Source organism: Rissa tridactyla, chromosome 7, assembly GCF_028500815.1.
Source record: "Rissa tridactyla isolate bRisTri1 chromosome 7, bRisTri1.patW.cur.20221130, whole genome shotgun sequence".
NCBI classification, from domain to species: domain Eukaryota; kingdom Metazoa; phylum Chordata; class Aves; order Charadriiformes; family Laridae; genus Rissa; species Rissa tridactyla.
This window is the reverse complement of record NC_071472.1, coordinates 26,583,835-26,587,776: the sequence shown is the minus strand read 5'-3', so window position 1 is coordinate 26,587,776 and position 3,942 is coordinate 26,583,835. Positions and strand designations below refer to the sequence as shown.

The window sequence follows — 3,942 nt, the reverse complement described above, 5'->3', positions numbered from 1 at the left end:
CCCGCACCCCGACAGCAGCGGTTGCAGTCAGGCACCACCGTCCCCGGACCGTGCTCTGCCTTTTCCCCGACCAGGCCGGGGACGGGCCGCGGCGGCGTCGCGCCTCCTTCGCGCCGGGCCGAGCTCAGGGGAGCTCGGCCCTGCTCTTTAAACCTCTCCCCGTTAACGGGCTTTCCTCCCTCCACGCTGCCGGGGCGTAGCGGCCTCACACATCCCCTTCGCTCTCAGAGTGCCAGCCGCCACTGCCCCTAAACGCGGGGCTACGACAGCAGCAAAGCCGCCAGGCTGGGTCTGCTGTGTGGTGCTGCGCGGCCCTGGCTAACGGCCCTAACGGTCACACCAACGGCCTCGCCTCACCCCGCCCCTCCGGCTGCCCCGCCCCCGCCCCGCCCGCCGCTGCCCATGGAGCCGGTACAAAGTGACCTTGTCGCCGCGCTCCCGCCCCCTTCCGCCGCGCTGCATCCGGGCGCTCGCCGCCCTCCCCCGCCGCGCCTGCGCAGAGACGCCCCCAGCCCGTCGGCCCTGAGGTGCGGCAGCCGGAGCGGGTGAGTGGCGGCGCCGGCCCTGCCATCCGCCCCCATCGGCGCCTCCCTCACCCTCCTCTCCCTCTCTCCGCAGAGATACCGGATTGTGCCTCCCTCCCCGCCCCGGGACGCCTCCCGCGAAGATGTTCGCCTGCGCCAAGCTCGCCGCCTCGCCCTCCCTGGTGAGTGGGGGCGCAGAGGGCGCCGGGGCCTCCGCGTCCCGGGCTGCAGCGGCGGCGGCGGAGGTCGCGGGGCGCCCCGGGGGTCGGGCGGGCCTCTGGGCCCCGCGGCAGGCCCTTCGGACGAGCGTGTACCGAGGGCTGCCCGCTCGACTGGGAAGGGGGTGGGGGCGAGCTGCGGCAGGGCCCGGTTCTCCTTCCCGCCTCCTTGGCGTAGGCCAGGGCCTTTTGCCAAGGTGAGGGGCCTTCCCACAGCAGCGGAGAAAGGGGAGGGCAGCGCAGCGAAAAAGCTCTCGGGCCTGGTGCGGTCAGCGCCTTGTTGTAGGTCAAACTCCAGCCTGTTGCTTGTCCTGTGCGAGGCTGGGATTTTTTTTTTTGCCCTTGCAGAGACAAGGGTCTGCCCTGCTTCAAAATGTCCTCTGTAGGCTGCAGAACGTCTCATTCTGCACGGTGCGGTTACAGGTTTCCCCTGCAGGAAGAGCTTTGTGCAAGAGCCGATATGACCTTAGGCTGCTGGAAGCCCAAGGACACATGCAGGCCGCTTGTGAAAGAGGATTCATTCATTTATGCCTTGCTAGATTTAAAAGCCTGGGTTATGCCGGTGCATTTAACAACTTTATAATTGATTTTGATGGGTTTTATTTTTTCATTTCAAAATGTACATTACTGCCTGCTGGTCTTTCTGGCTTTTTTTGTCACTGTTTTGCTATGTTTTTTGTCAGTATAACGCATGTACAAGTTCATTGAATGATGGTAGCTATTTGTAATAATGTCTCCTGAAAACAGTGCTATCAAATTACATGGCAGTGTTTGCTTCTGTATCGTTTATTTTATATCCAGCTATGCAAAGATTGCTGTGTTTGATGTAAGACAAATGGCTTAGCAGATAATAGCATTAAAATCTTACAGACTATTGTATGGGGACAGTGGTGATCAAGTGTTGCTTTTTTTATAACTTTTTTTCTCCTCTTGCAGATCCGTGCTGGATCAAGAGTCTTGTACAGACCAATTTCGGCATCTGTGTTGTCTAGGCCAGAAATCAAGAATGGAGAGGTACCTTATAAACAAAATTCTGTATCTTCCTAAATTACCTGGTGAGCCTAAATGTCCTCAACCTAGAGTTCACTTGTACTAACTCAGACATTTATAGTGTAAAACTTGCTTTAAGTCAAACACCTAATAATACTTGTTGCTGTCTTGCTCTTTCCCCTGGGTAGTCTTTCACATTTAATGTTGATTGCTTTCAGGTGGAACAGGTAACATCATGATTTTTTGAACTCTTAGCTACAGTCTCATCGCTTGGAAGAGGAACTAGACATTGGATCTAACACAACTTTTAAAGCTGCAAAATAACACTATCAAAGTGGTCATAAAGAATGATCTATGTCTGAATATAATGCTCTTTCATGTTTTGTTTTCTTAGGGCAACTCAACACTTAATGGGGCCCAAAATACTGTCTCCCGGCTAGCACTTAGAGAATTCCAGACTAGTGCTGTCAGCAGGGACATTGACACTGCTGCCAAATTTATTGGTGCTGGTGCTGCCACAGTAGGCGTGGCTGGTTCTGGTGCTGGTATTGGAACAGTCTTCGGTAGTCTAATCATTGGTTATGCCAGGTAATCAATCTCTCTCTTACTAAATTCTTGAATTGCATGCAGGCCTATCTTGAGACAGCACCCCCCAGATGTAGTAAGGATGATGGCACTGTAGTAAGTTCTGTTAATAATTACTGTTAATGATAGACATGGCTAAATAGAATCATATGAAACTGTAGTATATTCATCAGGATGGCTGTATTGTTAAATTCAGAACTTTGTACACTCTACCTGGAGAAGAGACATGAAAGAAATGCGATCATTAGACTTGGTCAGTGTATCAGTCACTGAAGTCCAATGTTCCAGCATTCAGTTCCAGAACTGAATTAAAGAATCTAGCCTGGATCTTTTCCCCTGTGAGAGGGAAAGAGAGGTCCTAAACAGAAACTGTATGGAAACTGATCATAAGTAATATGAGTTTGTATGCTTTAGGCTTAGTAGTCAGGATTGTTACTTAGAAATGGATGCATGATAAATTTTTCTAACACGTGTAGCTTCGCATCTCATAATATGTAATTACTTTATCAAATGGTAAATTCCCTCTAGAAATCTGAGGGGGGTGAGGCTAGGGATTTTATAGTAGGGATGAACTTCTTGCAGATAGGTTTGCAATGTTCCTGTAATAGGAATAGTTCATATGGAAGAGCAGAACTGATACAGGCACAAAAAAGCTTTACTGAAGGTTTCATGTTCTTCATTACTCTTTCAACCAGTTAAGATGTAAATCTTGTTTCTTAAGAGATTTTTAAGTCCTACTGAAGACAAGGAAGTTCACTTTCCAATTGAAACATGAGTGTTTTCGGTACAAACTAATGCCTCCTTTTTTTGAATTTGGCATGAACATGCCGATAAGAGATTGTAGAACATTATTTCACAGTAGTATGTTGGGGGTGGTTTTTTTTTTCTCTCCCACACACTTCTTGGAGGGATACTTCATTGCATTTTTGCAGCAAACTGCTGTGCATTTCTTTTTTTACTCTGGGTGGTTTCAGTTACTGTATTTTTCTGAGAGCTACTTAAAATGTTATACACAAACTTTGTTGGAATATAATTCTAATGTCACAAATGTGAAATAAATTTATAAAGCATAATGGTGATAGTTTCTGCATGGGAGGATATAGAGAAGTCAAATTCAAAAGCATATATGAATGTGGTCACAAACTGTGCTCATTTGGAAAAGCTGTATACAATCCGCATAACCTGAATCTAGTCTTAATTGTGGAGTCATTTGTCTTCAAGTGAAATCCTTGCTAAAAATTACTTATGATTGGATTTTCCTGTTATGGAATCTGTGGCAGGGAAGTATAAGGTTCCGAATCTGTCAGATGTACTAAACTGTATGAAAAACATCTTAATTGTAAAGATAAAAAGGTCTTATGCCTTCGCTTTCTTTTAGAAATCCTTCTCTGAAGCAGCAGCTGTTCTCATATGCTATCCTGGGATTCGCCCTGTCTGAAGCTATGGGTCTCTTCTGTCTGATGGTTGCTTTCTTGATCCTATTTGCCATGTGAAAGGAGATCTGCCTGTAGTATTGGCATTGGAATGTAACTCTGCATTTTATGGGACTCCCAAAATGTTGGTGTCATGGAAATTGATGCTATTTCCAAAGTCATTTCATTAAAGATAACAACTTTAACTGTCAA

At 47.6% G+C, this 3,942-nt stretch overlaps 1 protein-coding gene across 2 annotated transcripts; it reads left to right on the top strand.

Annotated features, from left to right (window-relative positions):
* The first annotated feature begins 410 nt into the window (after positions 1 to 410).
* ATP5MC3 (ATP synthase membrane subunit c locus 3) lies at positions 411 to 3,942 on the top strand. 2 transcript variants are annotated; one of them, XM_054207753.1, is made up of 5 exons: positions 411 to 545; positions 619 to 706; positions 1,679 to 1,756; positions 2,127 to 2,320; positions 3,696 to 3,942. In XM_054207753.1, exons 2-5 carry the CDS (start codon positions 668 to 670, stop codon positions 3,808 to 3,810), a joined length of 426 nt encoding a protein of 141 aa, XP_054063728.1. In that variant the 5' UTR covers positions 411 to 545; positions 619 to 667; the 3' UTR covers positions 3,811 to 3,942. The 2 variants fall into 2 exon arrangements, with proteins under 2 accessions (XP_054063728.1, XP_054063729.1); XM_054207754.1 differs by having other exon boundaries at positions 503 to 527.